Here is a 24,083-nt window from a genome sequence, read left to right on the forward strand (position 1 = left end):
TGGACCAAGGTCACACAGCTAGTAAGTGTGTCAAGTGTCTGAGACTAGATTTGAACTCAGGTCCTCCTGATTCACTGCACCACCTAGCTGCCCCACAACTAACATTTATAGAGTCCTTACAATGTGCCAGGTACTGAACAAAGTACTTTGCAATGATTTTTTTTGATCCTCACAACAACCCTGGGATGCAGATGCCATTATTATCATCGTCCCCTTTTCACAGATGAGGAAACTGAAGTACACAGAGATTAAGTCACTTGCCCAGGGGAGCACACAGCTAATAAGAGCCCGAGGCTGGATTTGAACTCCAGTCTTTCTGATTTCAGGCCTGGAATTCTATTTACTGTACCACCTAGCTGCCTTACTTGTGGAGTCTAAACTGTAGTGGGGAAAGACTTGTGGCTAGCATTGATACTGTGTTCTAAGGTTTGCAAAGTGCTTTACAAATTATCTCATTTGATCTTCCCAACAAATGTGGAAGGAGGCGCTATTATTCTCCCCATTTTACAGATGAGGAAACTGAAGCAGACAAATACTGTGGGGATTTTTCCTCCCAGGGACTCAGTATCTGAGGCAGCATTTAAATTTGGGTCATCTTGACCCCAGGTCTAGAACTTAATCTACGATGCCACCTTGTTGCTGATTTGTGGCAGAAAGACCAACCAGCACTCATTAGCCTTACCCGGTAAATTAAGGTGATGTGTACCTGCATTAGATGTCAGAGAAGACAAGAGGCAGTGGTCTATGTGAGAGCTGTTACAGAAGCAAAACCCCCAGGCCTTAGCAACAGATTGGATAGGAGGATGAGAAAGAAGGGTTAAGGAAGATGTCTAGGTAGAGAGCCTGGGTGACTTGGAAGATGTTGGTACTCTCAACATTAACAGGGAAATAAAAAAAGAGGGCAAGGTTATTTTGGGGAAAGATAACAAGTGCAATTTTGGATAGGTTGAATTTTCAGATATCTAGGGGTCATTCAGTTTGAGATCTCCATCAGGCAGATGGAGATATGAGACCAGAGGTCAGGACAGAGGTTAGGGCTAGATAGATTTGAGAACCATCAGCTCAGAGATGATAATTGAATCCATGGGAGCTGATGACATCACCAAGTAAAATAGTGAAGGGAGAGGAGAGAAGAGGGCCCAGGATAGGAATGAGTGACTGTCTGTTCTGGGGCAAGTCACTTAAACATTCATTATCTCTGCTCTCTGAGACTGGGTCTGGATCTACATTTGTAGATAGTTTCTCATAGCAATAAAATCACAAGTCTAGTAAAAAAACAAACAAACCCAACAACAACAAAAAAAAAAACTCCAACCACATGATAGACTCTGTAGGGGCTTTACATTAAGGAATGTAAATGGTTAACTCTTTATTCTTTATTATTAATTTATATTTAGCCTCCAAATCAGCTAAGAAGCAGAGGCAAAAACTAGCTTCCTATGCATGTTATTTAGTGACTGTGGAAAAAATAAATTGAATATTAGTATGAGAGCAAAAACACAATAGTATGATCATGGGGATATTGAGAGAGAATAGATGATAGGAGTGGTTTAAAGGTATTTTGGGGGGGAGGGGAAGGGAATTTGGATCTTGATTTCTGGGATATTTGTTTACCCCTAGAATGAACTTTGATATAGGAAATAATGGGAGGGTGGAGAATTAGACTGGGGCAAACTTACAGTTCACAGTGAAATTGTATGCTTACTAGGTCTTGGTGCACTCTTCATGAGTTACTTCAAAATTTGGGGACAATGATAAAAAGATCCCTGTCATATGTGGCCTAAATGGTATAGCTCTGAGCCTCTACTAAAATAGGGAAAATAAAAGGCATATGTGGGACTGGCTGGAATCTGAAATGATGGACATCAATATGAGTGGGCATATACCTGTAATACTGCACGTACTATAGCCAGCTGCAGCTTGCTAGATGTAAACTTTGGTAAGTTCTCAGCTATGTTCATTATTCCTGGGTTCTCAGGCTAGATCACTGCCGAAGACTTTTGGGGGGATTCCTTTTGGGCTCTAGAAACCAGAGGATTCTGAAAGGTACTCTGTAACTTGGTAGGTAGCCAATTTTTATTGTACATGTATTTTGCATCTTAATTTTCCTCCTCTAGTGACCACAAGTCCTAGATTTCTAGAATCATTGACCACTGAGCTGGATATGTTTCTTCCAACTCCCTCACTTTGTAGAGGAAGATATGGACTTGACATATGTCAGTGGGCAAGTCACATACCCCAAATTGCAAGTGAGACCTACTGAAGTATCCTACAATAATGAATTGTAGAAGTATAAATTTAGAGTTAGAAGAGACCTCTGAGACCATCTTCTCCAACTTCTTCAATGAGGAAACTGAGATCCAAGGAAGTTATGTGACTTGTCCAAGGTTGTTAAATATTAGTGGCAAAATTTGAAAGGGAATTTGGGTTCCAAGTATTGTTTTAGAATTTGCTGGGTAACTTTTCTATTCCTCAGTTTCCTTATTTGTGGAATGAGGCAGTACAATTTAATGACCTTTAAGATTTCTTCTAGCTCTAAATCTATTACCCTCTAAGCAGCTTTGCCAATTCATTTCTAGTTACAAATTTGCCCTTGCAATAATGTGGTAATTGACAAGTAGAGGAAAAGAATTTTCCAGAGAATCAAGAAATCAACCCATTCCAACTGGAAAAGTTTATATTTCAAGGGTGTCTATATCCTATGTAGGCATTCTTTCTAGGTTCTTTATGGAAGACAAAGGATGATTCTGAGAGAGACCATTCATGGTTCATCACTGGCTGTTTTAATAGCCCAATGTGCCCTAGAGAGCTTCTGCCAAAGTAAGATAATTACGGAAGAAACAGACACACCAGTAGCAAACTGCCACCTGTTTCCCAAACAGGCTATCCATTTTGCAGAAAAGGGGAAAAAAAACCCCAGAAGGCTACAGGTTCTTGCTGCTTCAGACTGCAGTCTATTCATATTATGCTATCCCAAAGAGGGATTTAATTGTATCCAGAGTTACATACAACAGAATTACAAATAACAGAATTCTAGGAAGGCCTTATAGGCATGCCCACACTCACCTTTAACCATTTAGACATTGAGGGGGGGGACATGCAATGCTGCTGCTTTGGAGCTTAAATCAAAACCTCTGAGCTCCCAAATCTGTCCCCCAGAGAAGGTTACCAGATGCTATTCAGCCTCCAGAGGAGGCACACATCCAGAAGCTGGAATGGCAGTGAGAAAAGATGGAGAGTTGGAGGATAAAGAGGTACAGGACAGTGGAAAGTCTAGTTAAGGACTAGGACAGGGGTGGGGAACCTGTGGCTTCAAGGCCACATGTGGCCCTCTAGGTCCTCAAGTGTGGCCCTTTGATTGAATCCAAATTTCACAGGGCAAATTCCTTTTGAAATATACCTGTGATTTCATTGGCATAGGGGACTTCCAATGAGGAAAATTCCTCTACCATTGTAAGTCTTAGAGAGAGATGGTTTGAAATTACTCATGTGAGTCAAGGTACAGCTGGAATTTGTGTCTCTGAAGAACAATAGGATGTCATTTTCATTAGGGAATTAAACGGATTAAATCATTTGGGAGGAGGAGTAGAAAATGGGGGAAGGACGAGGGGGGGTTGGAATTCCAGGATGAGGTACACTGCTACTTTAAAATTATGTATGCACGGACCCATCCAGGTCCCTCCCACTGTTAGGGGCAACAGATGTAAGCCAGACTAGAGAGCAGACTGAGCTCTTGAGCTTCAGTTAGCAAAGTGTTTACTGTGCAGGGCACCTTACCTGGGAGCCCAACCATTCCTTCCAGCATTCCTGCTGCTGCTCCGGCCTATTTGCTAAGAGTAACTGGGGGTTGCCACAGGGTTGCTGGGCAACGGCAGACAGCGATCCTCCTGGAGAGCCAATTGTCAAACTGAGGGGACAGTACCACTCCCGTTGAAATGCAATAAATAACGGTAACTTTGCTTACTTCTCAGTACCATTAATTATGCAGAATTAGAGGCCCACTTTTAGCCCACAAATAACTAGGAGTGTGAGTAAACCCTAGCTTGAGACCTATTGCTGAATATTAAAGCACGGGACAGATGGTGATGGGTTTCTAATCAGCTTTACTAAGGGCTAAATGGAACAGCACAGGCTGGGAGATAAGGGGGTAAGGGGCAAAGTGGTTTTTCAAACTTTAAGTGTTAGATATTTGTGTGGCATGTGATATAGATAGTATTCTTCTTTTCTTAAGTGGTGGTGGGATATTGAGTGCTAGTGTCCTTGTGGACAAATGGGACATCTAGGAACCGTTAGGAGTATTACCTGGGATTTGTTATTATGCCAAATGATATCAAGGTATTTGTGGGTTTGAGAAAAAAATTTTTTTTAAACAATCATCAACAAATGTAGACATTTCAATAGCAAATTCAATAACAAAAAATTGAAATTTTGAAAGTCTGTTACATTGGCTTCTTATTTTTTTAAACATATTAGTTTAATAGGGAAGTTGAATGTCCTTATAGAGGCAGTGCTTTTGGCAAAGCAGGTTCTTGATATGTGCTAAATGATTGTTTATACTTAGGAAACTCATAAGTTTAGAAATATACGAACTTATTCCAGACTTTTTTTGCTTTCGGTTCACAGCAATCATTTTGCCTCCCATGTCTTCATCGTTGGTCAAGATCTTGGTATCTCTTCAGTGAGAGAACATGTCCCGTGTTTTCCGAAAATGGAACATCTCATCACCACTTAAAATGCCCTGCATCCAAGAGTTTGCAAGCTAGTGACATTATTTATTTAGGAACACTTTATCAGGAGAACACTTTTTTATAAACATGAACTACCTAACTCATTCATGGGACTGTGGGTTCTTATTTCACATCATTGGGACATTTATCCTTCCTTATTTTGCTTCTATACCATTAGCTAGCTCACAGGGGCTTTTCCCAAGGCTTCAAAATATTGGAGCTTTAAAGAATGTTTCAGTTGTGCCAACCCAAGCAACATGTGGAGTACCAGACCGGAGTGCTTTCTGTCACAGCTCCACAGCTGTTGAAAGTATTCAATACTGTATGCAGAGGTTTTGTATTCAAGAGTGCCCATTTGGGTCTTCCGCTCCTTCCTACATCACCCTTTTCTCATCAGGCCTCAGGAGCTGCATTACCACAGACAGAAATGATTTGCACCCTGGCTCCCCTAGCAATTCTACAAGTTTTATTTTTGGTAATCTCAAAGACTGCTTTTTTTCCCCTCCTTCTCCAAGGCTGGCGGCATCATTTGCTTTAGCTGTGTGGCTGAAACCTGAGCAAGGAGGTGTAATGTAAGTAGTGATGTGGGTATTTGCTTTCCTGGTGCTCAGAAAAATCTAGAGTAGGGATGATGATTGTGAATTGCAAGCTAGAAAGAAAGAAGGGCAAAGCTTCGAAATTTTTTTTGATAGAAATGATATACTCAGGATAAAAGAAGTTCTATTGTAAATTACAAAATTAAAAAAAGTCACCTTGGTAATGTGGAAAGAAGGCACTGGCATCAGAGGATCTGCATTTCAATGCCACCTCTAATGTTTAATAACTGTGATTTTAGGCCAGTCTCTTGGCCTACTCGGGCCTCAGTTTTTTCATCTGTGAAATGAGGAGTTTGGACTAGATGACCTCTTTGAAAATTCAGATCTAATTCCTATGACATAAAATGCTAAGTTTCGTATATGAAATGAGCCCTCAAGAAAAATAGGGCCTTAATGACAATGAAATGAATTTGATGTACATATTCATCGTTACCCTCCTATTTCAACTAAGGTCTTTTTCTTATTACTGAAAAGCCTTCCCTAGAACAGCATAGTCTTGGACACTGATGAAACACATGTTGCAAAGTTATCAGATAGAAAAAAATTGGCAGCCTCAAATTCCTGATCTAGGTTTATATAAGCAAGCCAAACCTAATAACTTTTTTCCCTATGGAAAACATAGCTTTTGTCCTCTTCCCTGTCTGGTATCTATTTCTTCAATTAGTTAAGAAAATAGAGGTAATTGTGAGATATTCTCAAAGGCTTTTATACTGTCTGCCCAGCAACAATGCCCTCAATGTGAAGCTGGAGAGAGGCCTACTGCTTTTCTTATGACCATTTTGCATTTTGATAGGCTCACACTTGCTTTTTATTTTTAATGGTGGATGTCGCAAGCATTCTTAACCTAATCATCAGTAAATTTGTTTCCACAAAGTATCTTTCATCAGATTTGAACAATTTGGAAATATCTATCCCTAAGCTTTGACAATGTCAGTGTAGTGTTTTTTATTGTTTTGTTTTGTAAGTAAATGAGACTAAAAATGTACCATATGATCAATTTCAAATACTAAGTGAAAGTGGGTAGTTTTTTAATTCAGTTTTAAGCTTGGAGTGAAAGTAGTCCCCAATCTACTTTTACCTGCCGTTTCCTTAGGAAAAAATGTTTAAAATCCCTGTAAATCACAACTTATACAGCTAAATCCTGAGGTGTTTTGGAAGAATGTCCCTTGACAGACAGAGCTAGGATAAAATGTTCCTTCCTCTACTCACACTGACACCCTTATGCCAATTTCACCTGCCATTGGCATAATTTCACACAGACAAGATACAGCAGAATTCACTAAGGAGGGATCATGAGGTCTTTGATTTTGAGTGTTTCATGCATCAAGGTCATTTCCATTCTCAAAACCATGATACCTATGGGGATGGGGGAAATTTCGGGGTGTTTGCACTAGATAAGTAAAATAAACAAAATGTGGATTATCCAATTATTGTTTATCCAGGAACAGAATAAATCCAGTTCCTAAATATTTTGCTACCTGCCTTCCTCTCACATTTATTATCTACCAAGCTAGTATGTTTACAAGCAAACAAAATAGCAAGGAAGACAATCAATAACATATTAAGAAAAGCATTTTCAGTAAGCTTTGGGAAATAAGGCTGCATTTGGTAAATACATTCTTGAGTAATGGTCAAACCTCAATTCTCACTTGTGGATTTAAATTCAAGAAAATGAATGGAGGGAAATGCTTCTTGGATTGCTTAGGCGTATGCTACTTGGAGGCAGGGGGATGGAGAGGAATTTTGGAGATCTTTCTCTTCCATATCTGACTTAGAAATAAATAACTAGAGAGGTAAGAACTAAATAGGAAACAAAATGTGAAATTTGGTATTTATGTAGAACTCTTTTTCCTCTGAATTAATCAAAGTTCTTAATCTTTTTAGGTAACAATGTGTACTAAAATTTAAAACATAGCATTTCTTCCTTACAACTTTGTTTAAAGGAATTATATATATATATATATATATATATATATATATACATGTATACATATATATGTGTGTGTGTATGTATGTATTTTACGTATATGTATATATCGCATAGATTTTTAAAATGAATTAAAAAACCCTCCTTTTTCCCCCATTCCCCACCCCCCCCAGCAACAACACGATCTCACTCTCATTTAGTAAACTCTGTATGACTCAAATCTTGCTTCCCAGTTTATTGAACAGCACCTACTCCATTTTCTTCCTTAATCTCTGACATCGGAAGGACTGCTCTATTGATGGTTTGTCAATTTGCCTATAATGGCTTGGTTAACATCTTAACTGCCTCTAATTTGCCAGCAGAGAGTGCCTTCTAAGCTAATGCTTAACCTGTCCAGCCATAGGAAAAAACAGAAATGAGATTAATGCCTCAAATTAAAATGAAAATGTTTTTTCTTGGGAGATGAGCAATCTATTCCCAACATGAAATACGGTCAAGGAAGAGTTGAGCAGTATGACATAATGGGGAAAACAGATAACTTCTTAGCAATTCCTATCTCGAATTTTCATACTACTATGGAAAGGACATTAGACGAATACTTAGGAGGTCCTAGTTCTAATGCTAGCTTTGTAGCCAAAAAAATTTGTGAGCTTTGGTAAGTCACTTCATATATCTGTGACAGTTTCTTCACTTATTAAATGGATACATTTATCATCAATCAATCTATCTATCATCTATCTATCTCTATCTGTATACACACATACATGTATATATACATATATACACACATATATGTATATCATAAAGCATAGTAGATAGCATAGTAGACTCAGTCTTGAGGACATAAGTTTGAATCCCACCTGTGTGACAATGGGCAAGCCACTTAACCTCTGAGTCTGTTTCTTTATCTCTAAAATAGGAATAACACCTTTAGTACCATACAAGGTTGTTGTGAGGCTCAAATGAATTAATGTAGGTAAAGTATTTTGCAATCTTGAAAGTGCTTCATAGTGGTGGTTATTATGAAGCTCACATGAGATAACAATTTAAAAGTAATAAATGCTAGACAGATAGAAAGTTTCAAACCCAAAATGATGATGGTAACAGTGCCTGAAATGTTTAGACTGCCTATGGGATACTGTTGGCTTCTTCACTGATCCTATTCAACATTAAAAACCTTGAATTAATTGTTAGGCCTATACTCCCCAGAGCATTTATGTACTCCACCCCAAAGTGTAGAATGTTGGGTGGGGGCACCAAGTTCTTTATGGTTTTGAAAGAGTCGGTGACCTCCATCCTCTAACTTCTTTTGGAGGTGACAGCGCTCTTCTCATTAGTCTAGAGGTGTGGTATGTATGAAGTTATTTAATAACAATCTCTTAGCATCTATGTCTAATCAGTTGTGGGACTCAAGACATGGGATATTTTTGTTGGTCACAGATCTCTTAGGGCCTCCTTCTAATTGGGCAGATCCATCAAGGATGATCTTTTTTAAGATTTAAATTTAAAAATTTAAAGTTTAAAATCCATCTAGTTGTAGTCTTATCTAGATAAAACTACCCCATTTTGTCCATAAGACTTGCAAGAGATGCTTTATCATAGCCCTGACCAAATTCCAGGAAAACTATATCTACATTTCCCTTATTTGCCAGTTTAGCTACCTTATCAAAGAAGGAAATAAGGTTAGTTTGCTTTGACTTATTCTTAATCAAGCCATTCTGGTTCTTTCTGATCAAATCCTTCTTGTTTAGATGCTCACAAGCTAGTTCTTTAATTTTTAAATTTATTTTTTTTTTACTTCAATTAACAAGCATTTATTTTTTTCCTCCCTCATGCCTCCCCTTCTCTCCACTGGTGGGCAGGGGTAGAGAAGGAAAACAAAACCTTTATAACAAATATTTATAGTAAAGCAAAATAAATCCCATATTGGCTATGTCCAAAAATGTGTGTCTCACTCTGCAAATCTGGTCCCCTCTCCCCCAAACTCTGTCAGGAGTTCCAAGAAGCTGTAGAATGTGTAGTGGCTATACCCTAGTAAAACCATCTTGGCAGAAGGGCTAAACCAAGTTAAGTGTAACTAATAGGCCTCAAACCCATCTGTGAGTTAGGTGGATGTGCACCCCAAGCATGTGAAGATTTCCTCTGAAGGAATGGGTGGAAGAGAACAGTTTGTTCCAGTGGCCATGATGGTGGCTGAAGCTGTGCCCTAGAGCACTTAAAGCTTGATCAGCCATTGAAGATGTCAAGGCCAAACACTGCATCCTGTGCCATTGCCATTCAACTTGACATATCTTGCCATTGGACTTTGATGAATATGGAAGAGAAAGTCAAGACATCACCCTGTGATATCAATGGTCCTCTTGGATCAACAAAAACAACAGATTCATCATTAGTGGGCTAGAGTTGTTAGGCAACCCTTTAAGAATGTTATAGATTTTTTTTTCTTCTGGGATTTAAGTTGAGCTCACTGGCCCATAATTTTCAGTTTCCATTATCTTTTGTTTTTGAAAATCAGGACAGTATTTCTCCTGATAATAGACTTAGGATCATAGAATTGGTGCTTGAAGGACCTTGAAGGTTTTCTAACTCAATTCCTTCACTTTATAGATACAGAAACACATGGAGGTTAAGTGGCTTGCTCGAGTTTACATGTGCAGTAAACAAACATTAAGAATAGAATTTGAACCTAGTTCCTCTGACTCCAGAGCTGGCACTGAGCTGTAACTTATCCTGTTTTCTATAATCATTGAAATACCATTGATAATTGCTCAGAATTCAGACCCACTAGATCATTCATTATCTGCAGATACAGTCCATCTGGGCCGAATGGATTCATTAAGGGCAGCTAGGTGCTTTCTTACTATCTCCTTATTTGTATTATCAATTTCCTAGTAGCCATTGTAATTTTGACCTTTCCAGTCCAAAGGTCACTCCCAAGAGTGTTTTCTGTAGTTGAAAATCTTAGGGTAGGGTCCTCATGGGGCACAGCTGCTACATTATTATCTCTACCATTTTATTTTAAGTGAATTTCCATTTTGCAATGAATAAAACAATTTAAAATCAATTGTAAATAATGTTCCAATAATTTTGGTTTCTTTGCCATTGGATTAGCCATGCCTCTGCATCTTTTCACAAGTTAACGAGCACTTATGCAATATCTTACTATGCGATGTGCCAGACAAATATAAATCAAGAGTTTGGTGTAGATATTTGTTAGGAAAGTGAGCTCCATCTTAATCATTGTTTAGAACTGTGATCTCAGTCTTTCTTACTATTTCCTGGTTGTTACCATTAACTTTGGGATAATCGTGTGTTGATAATCTCTTCTTGATAATGAATATATTAGTATCAAATATTAGATCTCAGATCTTGACATTTTGTACCTAGAGCAAAACCTCCACAAACTTTTTTTGGAAACTATTTCTCACCATCATAGAAGCAGGCTAGGGTATGTAGAAGAGATATTTTTGAAGAGAGCACACCATTTGAAAAATGTTGCCAAATCATTTTGACCAAGTGACCTCTGCCTGATAAAACTTACCTTGGACACCTCTGCATTGCCAAAATCTCATTGCTGCTTATCCTACAGCTGAATGGATTTTTATCAGTGTAGTAGTTTAGTGACTTTCACCCTACAGTGTTCTATAAAAGAACCAGCAGGGTAGTATTGCATGTTAGAGAAACAACAATCCTTTGGCATATAGTATTGTCTCTACCACCAAGACAGAGGTTCACTGGCACCCTAATAATAGTCTTCAAACCCTTCTAGAAAGTAGAGTTTTGCTACTTTGTAACCCAGAGGAAAGGGGATAAATGTCTGAATTCAGAGCTCAATTTTCTTTCTTCTGACCCAGAAGATTTTAACTGGACAGTCACAAATGTTTAGGTGTCTGCAGTGAAGGGGATCTGAAGAGTCTGGCTATGTGATAAGGTCAGAAAGGGCCTTTATCTCTTGATAGCTGTTGCGGATATAGACCAGATTCCTAGAGTGCATCTGAAAACCCTTCTGTTATAGCAAAATGACTTAGGAGTATTTAAAGGTGCACTTGTTGAGAGATTAGATATTGTCCTCAAACAACATTGCCTTAAGTTTAGAAATGCACAGAAAACCATCTAATGGCCTTTCATGGGGCCGTCCGCTAACTTTGGGTTAAGACAGGTTGATGATGGGGCGAACACCAATTGCAGCTGTCCATTTCATTGTGGGAATTAAATAGAGTGATTCAGACTTTAGGGCTAACAGTTTAGAGCCTTCCATGGGCACTAAATTTTCTTTATATGAAAAGAAAGGAAAAGAAAGATGTGCGCTGGTGACTTAATACCCAGCCGGGATGTACTATGTTGTGCAGCTTCGTATAAAAGAAATAGCAATGGAACTAATGAGCCACTAGCCTAAATGTTAGTTTTGCAGAATGATTTCAGCCACTTTATTTCCTGTCATGAATCTCTAGTGAAGGATGGTGAGAGTCTAAAGAACATGATATAAATTAAATATCTCTCATTTTTTTCAAGGATTTTTGTTGTCGCTGGAACAAAAATAATTTCTGTGTATGTTTTTATTTTTAGCTCTTTGTCACTGTGCACTTTTCTGAGTGGTATTTGGGGTTGGTTTAACATCTGTGCATTGCACAATGCCTTTGTGCATCTAGCTGGATGCTGACCTTTTCCTTCTTTTCTGGTTGCTTCCTAAGGTGTGTTATCGAAAAGGCCGTAGACGGGCAGATTGTGTTCAAACTTACAATCTCTGAGAAAGAGACCATGTTTTATTATCGCACAGTAAATGGTTTGCAGCCTCCAATAAAAGTAATGACACTGGGGAGAATTCTTGTGAAGAAATGGATTCATCTTAGTGTGCAGGTGAGTAAAATAAAAAGTATTTAACATTTGGTTAAACACAAAGATCTATCTTCCTTTTTTTCCTCCTTTTAAACGGCATCTGCTCACAGCTCCCTTAACAGGATTCCTTTTCTTTTTGAATTTTTTTTTTTGTTGAATTTAAGTGGTAACTTTGAGGAGAGGGGGCCAGGAAATATTTAAATTATTGATGAATCTTTGATCGCTGGCTTTTCTTCCTTGAAAGTTAGCTATAAGAATATTCAGAGAAAAAGTAAAATACTTTTTTTTTGGGGGGGGGTAGTATCTGCTTGAAGGACATTTTCTTATTTTCCTCTGGGCATTTTTTATTTCTACTCCAAAATGAAATGTAAATAGCTCTTTGGGTCTTTAGTATTGTTTTTATCATTTATAGATGTATTCAAACCTTACCAGCTATCTTTTCTCAGAAAACACTGATAGTGTGAATAAAATTTGGCTGTTGAATTAAAATACTGACCTTAGAACTAATGAACTCAGATGTGTTGCTACCTTATTATTCTAATTATCAACTGCATTTTGTATTGGCCTTGAAAGCTGCTAAAGGCTGGATTAGTGAGAAGCCATATAAGAAGGCCTGAGACTAAAAATGGAGTTTTTCCTTTTTTGTTCCTTTAGGGTATTGAGAAATGGCCAGAGGCAGCTCTTTCCTTTCATGACGGAGAGGCCTTAGCTGTATAGTGCAACTCCCAGAATCCATTCTGCTTAAAGTGACCAAGAATGAGTGGTCTACATGGATGAGTCTTAAATACATTTGTAGTCCAGTACCTCTGGTGAAAATGGACTTTTATTTCTGACTTTTGACTGATGAGGTCTGTTTATTCAGTGAGAAACTTGTTTCATATTTTTAAAGACCATTATTAGGTTTTTAACATTACTAAGTACGACATTATTTGAGGGCATTGGAAGCATATTGCTTTAGGAAGTCATCTCTCAGTGGAATAGCATTCTATGAGTCTGACTTGTGACCCCTCTTACACACCTGATCTATTTAATGTTAGATGTCAAAGGCAGGTCAAGAGTTCTTCGTCTACTCTCTCCCCTGACAAGGTTGTTCAGTCTCACCTCTTCTACCAGTACACCCATATAAATGACTCCTAAATCTGTATGTCTGCCTGGGGTTTTTCTGAAGTCCAGACCCACCCATACAGCTGCCTCTATTGGACATCTTGGTCAAATGTCAAACTCGAAATATTCAAAGTCAGGCTTATCATCTTTCCTCTAAAATGTGCTCTTAATTTATCCTTATTTCCATGGCTTCACAATTAACTGAAATTTCTACCTCCTAGGTCTTTCTGCTTGTATTTGTATTTCTGGAACTTAGTACAGTACCTAGCACATAGTATTTGCATAATAAATGCTTATTGACTGATTAGGCATAATGGACTTTGGGTTGAATTCAGTATCAGTATGGTCATATACTACTTGGGTGATACTGGGCAAATCACATCTCTGGGTCTTAGCTTCCTTATAGTAAAATGAGGGAGGATGCATCATATAAGATCCAAGATTGCCTCTACCTCTAACTCTGTGAATATATATGAGTGTGTATGTGTATATGTACATACACATATTTCTGTGTGTGCATATCTCCACTATTATTGTTATGCTATCATCAAAATAATCTGTGTAGAAATAAATTTGATTGTGTGATGTGATATGATGTGGCTCATGACCACATGAGTTCCTTCAGCCTCTCTTGCTTTAATTCTTTACATTTTCAGCACCTAAAACAGTGCTTTACATACAGTAAGTACATAATCAATGCTTTTTAATAATTTATTATCATATCCCTCTGCTCAAAAATTCTTCAATGATTCCTTCTGAATACAGTTGAGGTTCCTTTGTCTATGATGGAAGGTAGCTCACAATTTGAACACCACATAAATGGTCACTTTCTATCAAACATGCAGCATTAACCTATCTCTATAGTTTGATGTTATTTTATGCCCTTCCTGATACTCTGTTTCAGGCAGATTAGGCTACTCTTTGCCCCTTATTTCTATTCTCACTCTACCTAAAATGAATCATTTTTCACTTTTTTTTAACTGTTGAATTCCTAGCTATCCTTTAAAATTCAAAATGGATATTTTTCTTTTCCATAAAGCTTCCTCTATCCCCTGTCCTACTACCATAATAGTCTTTCTTCTCAGAGATCAAAACATTGCACTTGTCTGGAGTCATGATGTGTATTTCATTTATCTATGTGTCATTTCCCCAAAGTAGGTTATAAGGTCCAGAAATTCAGGGATTATCTCTGATTTAACCTTTGTTATGATCCTCAGCAACTAGCATATTGCTTTGCATACAGTAGGTACTTAATAAATGTTGATTGAATGAATTAATGATAACAAATAGAAAGCAGGTTTTCTGTATACTTATAGGATAAAGAAGACATAGTTGATGTCCTATTTTTATGGCATAAAGAAAAGCAAACCAGCTACCACTTGCTGTGAGTGCTAGTGGTTGCTATACATTAATTCACCATGCAGTGGTTGCATTTGTGTTCATCTACCTACCACCTCTTCTCTGCAAATGTCCAATGCAATGGAGTTGTTGTGATATGAAAATTGCTAAAATAGGAACTATCTGGGAACTAGTCTATGCAGAAGATGTCAAAGACGGATGGATTCATTGCATATGTAGTGCTGGCAATTAAAAAAATCCCTGACAACAACAAACTTTGGATTTGCCTTTATTTTGCCTGATCATATCTGCGTAACTTGGCCATGTTTTGTCAGACAGTAGTACATTAAAAGCTTTAGGAAGAAAGTTCAAAATCTAAATGCAAAGAGGTAACCAAGACTGAATTACTCTCCTGGGAGCAAAATGCTCTTAGAGTGCCTATTGAAATCAGCATTATCATTTCAATACATGTCAAATATGAGTCATTTCCTAGTTTAGGCAAAATTTCTTTATAAATCTTTAAATCTTCCACTTCTTTCAAGAAAAGGTTAAAGTACTTATGATTTAATGAGACCGCTTTACATCATAACTGTTTGACTATCAAGAGAAAACTTGTCCTTTCCAATTTGTGAACTCCTTTTATTTTTTGCTTGAGATTTTTTTTTAATGCTTTGCATTCAATATTAAAAGTACAGAATCAAGCAGTCATAAAAAATACTAGAAAATCATTAGATTCATTCAAACTACAAGAATTTGGAGAACATTTACACATATGCACAAATTTTTTTTAAAGCAAATGCCACATATGAACTGTTGATTTACATTAAAGATATAGTAGGGAAAAGTAATTTGATTTACAAAAGGAAAGATTGAATTCCTTTAACCAGGGAGCTATGCTAGTACATTTAAAATACAACTAAATTTTTAATCGCTCAAATTATTGGCAACTTTTAAGGAGCAGATCTATTGTGTTTCTTTAAAAAAATTGTGAGAATCAGTACAACAAGACATACTGAAGTAGAAATCGAGACACCTATGTTTTAGTTTAGACTCTGGTGCTTATTGGGTGTGTGGCCCTAGGCAAACCAGGGGTGGGGAACCTGTGGCTTTGAGACCACATGTGGCCCTCTAGGTCCTCAAGTGTGGCCCTTTGACTAAATCTAAACTTCACAGAAAAAAAAATCTCCTTAACAAAAGGAATTGTTCTGTAAAACTTGGACTCAGTCAAAAGGCTGTACCCAAGGCCCTACAAGGCTACATGTGGCCTTGAGGCAGCAGGTTCCTTACTCCTATACCACTCTAGCCTTTGGTTTCCTCATCTATAAAGTAAGGGGGCAGAACTGGATGGCCTAAGGTTCTTTTCTAAATCCCATGGAATTCTAATCCTATGGTTTAAGATAAGGCTTTTTTTTTAAAATTTGTTTTTTGGAGGGCAATTGGGGTTAAGTGACTTGCCCAGGGTCACACAGCTAGTTTTTGTGTTAAGTGTCTGAGGCTAGATTTGATCTCAGGTCCTCCTGACTCCAGGGCTGGTGCTCAATTTACTGCACTACATAGCTGCCCTTAAGATAAGGTATTCTTGCCAAACACTCTACTAATCTTACTAAAAAAAGAATCTTCTTTTTCTTTTAAATAGATGGTTTGATGGTAAGATGGAGAAAAATTAAGTGCTTAAAAATTGAAAAGTAAAAAATATCTCTTATTCTGATATGCAAGAAAACATTATGAATTCAGTTTGATGGAACTCCTTTCTGAATTTATTAAAAGTCCAAAATAACAGACAAAAGTTTCTTTTTTCTGTAAATAATCCTACAAGTGCATCTACTTTAATTAAAAAAAAAAAAAGATTTATCTCTCATTCTCCATCAGGTTGGAAATGTAGCAGCCTCTTAGGGTCTGATTCTAATAGTTACCAGCATGGAATATTTAAACTGTCCCATTCTTTTTTCCCTCCCTCTGACCTGAGCTGGTTTGCTTCTCCTTAGGAAGCCTGATAGGCCTCTGATTCATGAGTCTTAACATATTGGTGTCCCACTTAGTGTGGAGACTTCAATCAGTTTTAACCCTACTGCAACTCAGAATTCCCTAATTCAAGTGACTTACCAACTTTAGCTTCCCCCCAACAGTAGAAATTACAGGTTTTCTGGACAATCATTGCCTGGACAGACTTTTCCCAAAATACTTAACTCCTTTTCTGGTGCTATGTTACCAATCCTGAGTCAACATGGGGTGTTTGAATTGACATTGGACTAGGAACCAGGATACTTGAGTTTTGGTCCCTTTGTACTGACTATCAACTATCAATTTGGTCCCTATCAACTGACTATAATATCTTAGCAAGTCACTTTATACTTTTGGCTTCTTTGGTAAAATAATGAGGTTGGAGTATTTTAAGGCCCCTTTCATCTCTGTTATTTCATGATTCTACTGATGTATTGGTCACAAACAGAAGCTGCTTCTACTACTTCTCCCAACTACCTCACTCAGTGAGATGTAGAAACTGGGGGAAGTCCAAGTTATTGCTAATTCTGACATAATGAAGTCTGAATTTATAAGATTTTTTTAGATAGCATATCTAAGGAAGCTAATGACACTCAACTTTCTCTGTTAGGGTAGCTAGAACTGACCAGAAAACTAGTTGTTTTAAAAGGCAATGTAACGTGGTAAAGAGAGTGCGGATTAGTAGGTCTTTGGACTTAACCTTATAAAATTTGTTAGATTTTTGGGGGGCCTCAATTTCCCTTTAATAAAATGGAAATAAGACTACTTATTTAAAAGGAAAGATATAAGCTTTGAAGTATTGAATTAATTTAAGATGTTGGAGATGCCCAAGAAAGACTAGAAATAAAATGTGGACATTTGCTTTGCTAAACAAAAGATACTGATGTCTAATATTGTAACACTGAAGAATCTAGCAGTTTCTATCCTAGAACTAGCATTTTGAAGGTTCAACCTGTTGGAACATGATTAGTTTTTAAATTAATATTCATTTTGGGACTTGAAGCTGACATGATTGCCAATTTAAATTTCACTTTGGGGTTTAATATATTGGCTATTTCAAATTATATCAAGCTGAAATTTGTTATGCCAATTTTTTTTGTACTAAAACTGGTAAAAATCAATTCAGACTTTTTTATTATCAAATAGGGAAAACTAATAATGGTAACAGACTTTTTTTTAAAGCTTAACCTTCGAAATGAATCAGTACCTTCTGTAATCACTATAGAATAGATTCTTGTGACATTCTTTAATAGCTTGAAATAGAGAAAGGGACTTGATTTAGGTAATTGTTGGTGGGGTTATGGGTAAAAACAACTGCTAAGGTGATTGGTATTTAGTTACATGCCATTTTAATGTACTATAAGCCAAGATTTCTCTATTAAAATACTTTTTTTTCCCCTTAAGCAATTCCACACATTATATAGGACAAACATCATTAAGGAATCATCAACCTAGCCAGCCTTCTAGCAACTGTTCTGAAATGCAATAAAACAATTACTATAATTTGAACCTGATGAAATACCACAACAATGGTGCCAACCAATGACTTTGTAACAGGGGAATGCTAACATACTCCATGCAATTTTGAGAAATTCTTGATAGATGGAAAACATGAGAGCGGCAGAAGCTTCCAATGCTTCCCTGTGCGGAAAAAGAATATTTGCTCAAATTTGATAAAATGAAAGTCAAAAACACATGGGCAAATACAGTTTTAGGAATCAATAGATGAAGAATAGGGGTTTCATATTCACCAACTGTTTGTTTACAAAATATGTTCTTTTGATTTATGCATTTAATCTGAAAGAGGAAAACTATTGATAGCTCCAGTGAAAAAGAAAATGTAATCCAACCAGCATTTGTTAGAATAGATAAACCTTGACTCTAAATTAATCTCTGGAGCGTATGCCCATGTGCACACTTCATATAAGTATTTCCAGGTACCTATTGATTGCTGGGAAATAAAATGGTTCATACGGCCTTATGAAAGCTGCTTCATTCAGTACAACAAGCCCCAAGATTCTTAAGGGAGCTCAGAAAATGAATCTTAAGCTTTTCTCTTGCCCTACTGCCTCTAACTAAACATCATACTGTGAATATGTGGAAATCTTCCCATTTCTGGAAATTTGACTATCTGTGGATTGATTGAGATGCGTCAGTCCAAATTTTCATTATCATCTAGGCTTATTCATAACCAAATGAAATGCCAATCTAGTCACTCAAGAAAACTTTATTAAGCGCTTAATATGTGCTAGACTCTGTGCTAAGAGCTGGGGATTCAAAAGAAAGGTAAATACATGATCCCTGCCCTCAAGGAGCTCATATTCTTATGGGGGAGACAATATGCAAAACCCATGTACTTAGAAGGTAATACAGAGGATATGGAAGGTAATTTCAATGGGAAGGCATTGGGGGAGAGGAAAGACAAGGAGATTCCTCCTGCAGGAGGTGGGATTTGAGCAAAGTCTTGAAGGAAGTCAGTAGACAGAAGGAATATGCTCTTAATTACTAGTATCCTTCCTACCTTAATTGCTAGTATCCTCCCTTCCAAACTACTTTGTAGTGTGTGTGTGTGTGTGTGTGTGTGTGTGTGTGTATGTATGTAAAATTTGTCTGCCCCATTAGAATGTAAGTTATTCGGGAATAGTTCTCTCTGATTTCCCTAATCAGACTCTCTACCAGCCTCCTCTGGCTTCTTGCCATCTTTTTGTACTACGGACTAGATGGTGGAGTTTCTTTCTCATTCTTATTGGTGTTCTTTGTCATGGCTCTTTGGGATATCCTTTTAAGCTATTTCTTAGGGTTATTTGGTAGACATGGTCCTTTGACCTTTCCAGTATCTATCTTTATCATAAACCCTCTATTGTAATTTTCAGACAAGCTCTTGAAATGATATTTTGTATTCCAAAAGAAATAGCTTAAGTAAGAAATGACTCTTTAAGCAACAGACCTGAAGTTAACCTCTCTTTTGTCTGCGGCATACACTTAGGTATCTGACTCAGCTTATACTTTACAAAACATTTATCTTCTCTAATCATAAAATTATCTGTAGATTTAAATAAATCATTTCAAATTTTAATTTCAAATGATATAAATTGTGCCCATGGGATGTATCCTTAGTACAGAGTGCTAGAATAGCAATTGCATGAAACAAAAGATAAATTCTTTGCACACTAGCAGACATTGCAAAGTTATAGTTAAACATACACAAGAAGGTTTGCATGTATGTATGGGAACTGTACTTCATCATTCATTCCATTTTTGTGACAAACTGAAAGAGAATTGAGGAAATCATTTAGATAATTCAAAGGACAATAAAAAGAAATTCATTTGAAATATAAGTATATGAGAATATTTGGATTTTTCCCTCTTACTTGGAATATCTTCCAAGTTTTCCATATCAACATTTGGGAGGTCCCATGTAAGAAATCATATAGATAAATAAGACCCAAAATACATTTTCATGTCAGTTTTCTAGGCATTTGTGAATATTTTTCTTTGAAAATTTAGATTAAAGTAATTTTTTTGGCAGTCTACCAGCAGAAAGACTATCACATCCTTGCCCTCAACGAGTTTACATTCTAACCAGGAAAACAACTCATGAAAGGAAGCTAAGAAGTAGAAGGGTGTGAGAGTGATAAGCATAACTGGTGGACACCCTAGGGAGAGGTCCAGATTGCAGTCAGATGAAAAATGAAGAGATAGCTGGCCCAGGAACTCTCCTTTAATGGAAGTTCTGGGGAGACTCATTCAATCAGTGGGAGGGGCTATCATACTTCAGAAATGTGAATTCCAGGATCAAAGTTATCTTCCGTGACAAAGCTTTAAGAAAGTAGGCCTTAGAAAGTCTTCTCCCTTGATCTAAATGATGTTTGAGTAGCATTGTCTTCAAGGTCTTGTGTAGTTCTACTTGAGCTCTGAAATCTTTCCAGAACATAAAAAGAGAAAATGAAAAAAAGAAAATATTTTAACTGTTTGCTAAACATTTTTATTTAGATTTCCCACCAGTACGTCAAGCTTGATATTTCCCAAACAACTTATTTTCTCTTAGCCCTATTTTTCTTCCTTACTTCCCTATTTTGTGAATGCCTACACCGACATTGACAAGACCTCCACCACATACTTATTTAGTACCTACTGTATTCAGAGCTATTAAGGAGATATAGATAACAATATAATAATATCAATAACAATCCTGGTTGCTGATGAAGGAAGCTAATAGCTGATAGCAGAACAGGAAGCAATATAGATATGTGTTATAACAGAACATTATAATAATTAGCATGAGAGAGTTACAAGACAAAGTAATCTGTGAGATTTGAGGAGAGATGTTATTAAGCAGTGTGGTACAAAGCAAAGCGCAGAGTCACAAGGCCTGGCTTGGAATCTTGCTCGGCCGCTTCAAACTTCTGTCATTTTGGATGTTACCCTTTTCTTCTAAGGTAACTCCTTCTAGATTTCTTACAAAAGCATGTTGGAGGAGGTAGCGTTTAAATTGAAATTTATAGGATAGGCAAAAAGGAGATGGAGAGCATTCCTGGTACAGGGGACAGTATGTAACAAAACACAGCAGTGTGATCTTGTGGGATGGAAAAGGTCAAAGGGTGTGTAGTTTGGATCAAGGGCTGAGTGCATGGAGAAGGGTAATATGATATAAACTGGAAAGTAAAATGGTGCTAGATTATGTAAAACCCTCAATTCCATTCAAATGAATTTAATTTTTTCTTTGTATGCAATAGGGAGAAATTGAAGGTTTTTGAACACAGGAGTAACAAGACCATGGAAAGAAAAGTTATAATGTCAGAAAGATAGAATGTAGTTTGGAGATGGGAAAGGAGAGGTAGGGAGAGTGAAGCAAGATCCTAGACTGGCTGAGAGAAAATGGGATTAAGGGCACAGTTAGAGGGTTTAGCCTTGGTGGAGATTTCATGACAAAATGAGAAGAAGAGAGCATTTGAAACCCCTGAGAAATAAGGAATGGAGGAAGGAAGTTGAGGAACTTCACATGGGATGGTCTTGGTTTTGTCAGGGAAATATCAAGGGAGATCTGCTGTTTTTCTGCTCCCTTCCCTACCACATCCAAGCAGATCCCAAAAAGTTCATTCCAGTCCAAAACCATAGGTGTCCCTTAGGGTCCTGTCCTGGGCCCTGTTCTCTTTTCTCTTTCTACTACTTCATTTGGTGATCTCATCAGCTTCTATGGACTTACATTACCATCCATATACTGATGGTTCTCAAATCTGCCTTGCCCCAACCTCTTTACTTACCTACAACCTTGCAACTCCAACTGCCTTTCAGAATCTCAAACTGGATATCCAGTAGACATCTTAAACTCAATTTGTCTAAAACAGAATCATTAACATTCCCCAAAACCTTCCCCCCTTTGTATCTTCCATATTGCTATAAAGAATACCACCATCGTCCCAGCACCTCAGGTTCACAACTTAAGAGTTATTATTGACTCCTCACTGTCTTTCATTCCACTCTCCAATTCCTTCCCATATCCACGCTGTTGCTAAGGCATATTGATTTTACCTTTGAAATATCTCTTGAATGTTCCTCGTTCTCTCTAACATGGCCACCACTCTGGTACAGGCCTTTATCATCTTATGCCTTGATTATTTTCATAGCCTGCTCGTTGGTCTGCAGGTCTCAAGTCTCTCCCCACTCCAGTCTATCCTTCATTCAACTAAGTTCTTTTTTCTAAAATGTACATCTGACCACATCTTTCCCTTACTCAGTAGACTTCTCTGCCTCCTTATCACCTCTAGGTTCAAATGCAAAGTGCTCTGTTTGGCATTCACGACCCTTTATAACCTAGTCCCCGCCTACCTTTTTTACGGTTTTTTTACGGTTACTTTTTTTTTTTTTTTTAAGCAATTGGGGTTAAGTAACTTGCTCAAGGTTACATGGTCAGTTATTATTTCTGGGTGTGGTGCTAAGTATCTGAGCCTGGATTCAATCCCAGGTCATCTCAACTCTGGGACCAGTGCTCTTACTCACTGCCCCACCTGGCTGCCCTGATGGTTACATTTTTAGTGCCTTTTAGTAACAGTCTAGTTTTCTTTCACTCCAGGTAAAATTCTATATGGAAGTAAATATTATTTTGAAAGGGAAAAACGTCAGTGATGTTGGCCTTCTGACTCTTCCATGAACAATATATCTCATCTCTCAGCTCCAGGCATTTTTTCTGGTTCTCTCTCATGCTTGGAATGATCTCCCTCCTCAACTTCACATACTGACTCCCATGACTTCCTTTAAGTCTCAACAAAAATCTCATCTTTTACAAGAAGCCTTTCCAAAGCCTTCTTAATTCTAGTGCTTTCCCTCTGGTAATTACTGCCTATTTGTCATGAATATAGTTGGCTGTGTATAGATCTGTTTGCATGTTGTCTCTCTCATGAGATTGTAAGCTCCTTGAAAGCGGGGACTATTCTTTGACTCTTTTTGTATCCCCAGTGCTTATCATAATGACTGACAATAAATGTTCATTGATTGAAATTTCTCATCATTTACTAATTTATTCAGTAACATTTTATTAAATGTCTACTCCATAATTAGCACTTTCTAGGACTTGAGGTGTACACAACTGTAATTAAAACATGGTCCCTTCTCAGCTGGAGTTTACAATCCACTGGGGACATAGAACACATGAACAGATAGTGTAATACAATGATCATACAGTAGATATAAAGCAGAATAGATTATGAGTGGAGCATCAGGGAAATACTGTACAAAGTGCTCTATGAGGTCTTGAGAAAGGGAATTCATGGTGGCCTTCTTCTGCCTCTCAGACTTGACTGATCTATGTTCGACTGCTTTTTATAAGGAATCCCTTCTTACTTCAGTTTACAAGGCTTTTATTTGAATATTTTCCACTATCCACTGATTACTGCAGTAGCTTCTTAATTCTTCCCCCTGTTTCCATTCTTTCCCTACTCCAATCTATCTTACATATGCTGTAAGCTTAATTTTCTTTGCATATCTCTGATCGTATCATTTCCCTGCCCACAAAACCATTAATTACTCCCCATTACCTCCTGAATGAAGTCCAGACTCCTTACTTACCTGGCATTTAAGGCACTCCACAATATAACTCTGAACTTTTTTCAGTGCTATCTCACACTGCTCCTTTGCACACTTCCCTTATTTTCTTTTCTTTTGGTTTTTGGCCCAAGAACCTGTGATTTCATTAACAGAGGGAGCTCCCAGTGAGAAAATTCCCTCTCCAAATTTGTTGTTTGTTTAGTTATTTCAGTGGTGTCTGGCTCTTTATGACCTCAGTAGGGATTTTCTTGGCAGACTTGTTGGAGTGGTTTGCCATTTCCTTTTCCAGTTCATTTTACAGATAAGGAAACTGAGGCAAATAGGGTTAAGTGAACTTAACCAGCTAGTAAGTGTCTGAAGCCAGATTTGGACTCAGGTTTTCCTGACTCCAGGCCCAGAGCTCTATCTACTGTGCCCAAATGGAGATTGCTAACTCTTTTGCAATTTGCATTCTTAGAGACTTGCCTGATACTATTATTAACCCTTGTTTTACAGATTAAGAGACTGATG

At 37.5% G+C, this 24,083-nt stretch overlaps 1 protein-coding gene across 1 annotated transcript in view; it reads left to right on the forward strand.

The window, feature by feature from the left end:
- The first annotated feature begins 3,721 nt into the window (after nucleotides 1–3,721).
- The window catches only part of USH2A (usherin), a 1,033,591-nt gene continuing 1,013,229 nt past the window's right edge, over nucleotides 3,722–24,083 (forward strand). The window contains exons 1-3 of the mRNA XM_069066041.1: nucleotides 3,722–3,950; nucleotides 4,624–5,299; nucleotides 11,942–12,107. Coding sequence (XP_068922142.1) covers nucleotides 4,815–5,299; nucleotides 11,942–12,107 — 651 coding nt within the window. The 5' untranslated portion in view covers nucleotides 3,722–3,950; nucleotides 4,624–4,814. The remainder of the gene's footprint in view (nucleotides 3,951–4,623; nucleotides 5,300–11,941; nucleotides 12,108–24,083) is intronic.

The sequence above is a fragment of the Petaurus breviceps genome, unplaced genomic scaffold (genome assembly GCF_028583685.1).
Source record: "Petaurus breviceps papuanus isolate PSGF00001 unplaced genomic scaffold, PetGlider_PUasm1.0 90702, whole genome shotgun sequence".
Taxonomy (NCBI): Eukaryota; Metazoa; Chordata; class Mammalia; order Diprotodontia; family Petauridae; genus Petaurus; species Petaurus breviceps.